Source organism: Morone saxatilis, unplaced genomic scaffold, assembly GCF_004916995.1.
Source record: "Morone saxatilis isolate NCDOM2014 unplaced genomic scaffold, NCSU_SB_2.0 Contig4, whole genome shotgun sequence".
Classification (NCBI taxonomy): domain Eukaryota; kingdom Metazoa; phylum Chordata; class Actinopteri; family Moronidae; genus Morone; species Morone saxatilis.
The window spans coordinates 12,517,023-12,517,866 of record NW_023339984.1 but is presented as its reverse complement, the minus strand read 5'-3'; the positions used below and the strand labels follow the sequence as shown (position 1 = coordinate 12,517,866).

The following is an 844-nucleotide window of genomic DNA, read 5'->3' as shown; positions in this document are numbered from 1 at the left end:
AAATACATGATACACATATTTTTAGATTAAGTGCAATTTACACTTCCTGAGGATATCGGTATCTCTGGTGAATAATCATAAATCTGCTTATAAATCCTAGAAAAATGCTTCTTATTAGTTATTAGTCATGTTAAAAAGTCATGTTTTTAAGAAGTTGTTTCTTTTTTTTGTATCAAAGTAAACCAGTTATAGTTGTCTGTACATCCCTGACTGTTTTGCAAACAGGAACTGCAAATAGCTACTTTAGCATATATTTAATTAAACATTTTAATTTAGTATATGTCTGTGGGGTCCGAACTCCTAAAGAAAGAAAGCTACCTGTCCAAGTATAGTGTTTTTCATTAAATATTATGTTACGTGCAAAGACTCAGGCATCTAATTTATCTCCAGAAAGAATTCGTCTTTTAAAGGTATGAAATTAGTTAAATGAGTATTTATTTACAATATTTAAGACATTATTTTGGCTAATATTGGTGCCTTTTAGTGACTGTGTGTGTGTCAGATGCTCCTTTCTAATTCCACAATATGCAGAATAAACTGTTGTCCGTTACTCTGCCTGTACAGTGATCCTCAGGTGGCGCCTGCACTTTGAATTCGTCACCGCCCGCGAGCCGATGGAACCGCCCACAGTTCTGCAGAACCAATCAGAGGTCACAGTTTGGACCGGGGCGGAGCACGTTGACGTGGATACCTTCAGCTGGGATCTGCCAATCAAAGTCCTGCCCACCAACCCGGCCTTGGCATCCTACATGTCCCATTTTACCGGGACCAACAGCATTAACATTTGACTGCTGTGAACATGAGATCATCAGGAGTTCTGAGGGTATCAACAGATGTTTGCGTG

The 844-nt window shown here is 38.6% G+C and overlaps 1 protein-coding gene across 2 annotated transcripts in view; it reads left to right on the top strand.

The window, feature by feature from the left end:
* The window catches only part of rgp1 (GP1 homolog, RAB6A GEF complex partner 1), a 12,703-nt gene that overhangs the window by 3,380 nt on the left and 8,479 nt on the right, over nucleotides 1–844 (top strand). For both annotated transcript variants that reach the window (XM_035675378.1, XM_035675379.1), the window contains exon 9: nucleotides 565–844. In XM_035675378.1, the coding sequence (XP_035531271.1) occupies nucleotides 565–788 (224 nt within the window). In that variant the 3' untranslated portion in view covers nucleotides 789–844. The remainder of the gene's footprint in view (nucleotides 1–564) is intronic.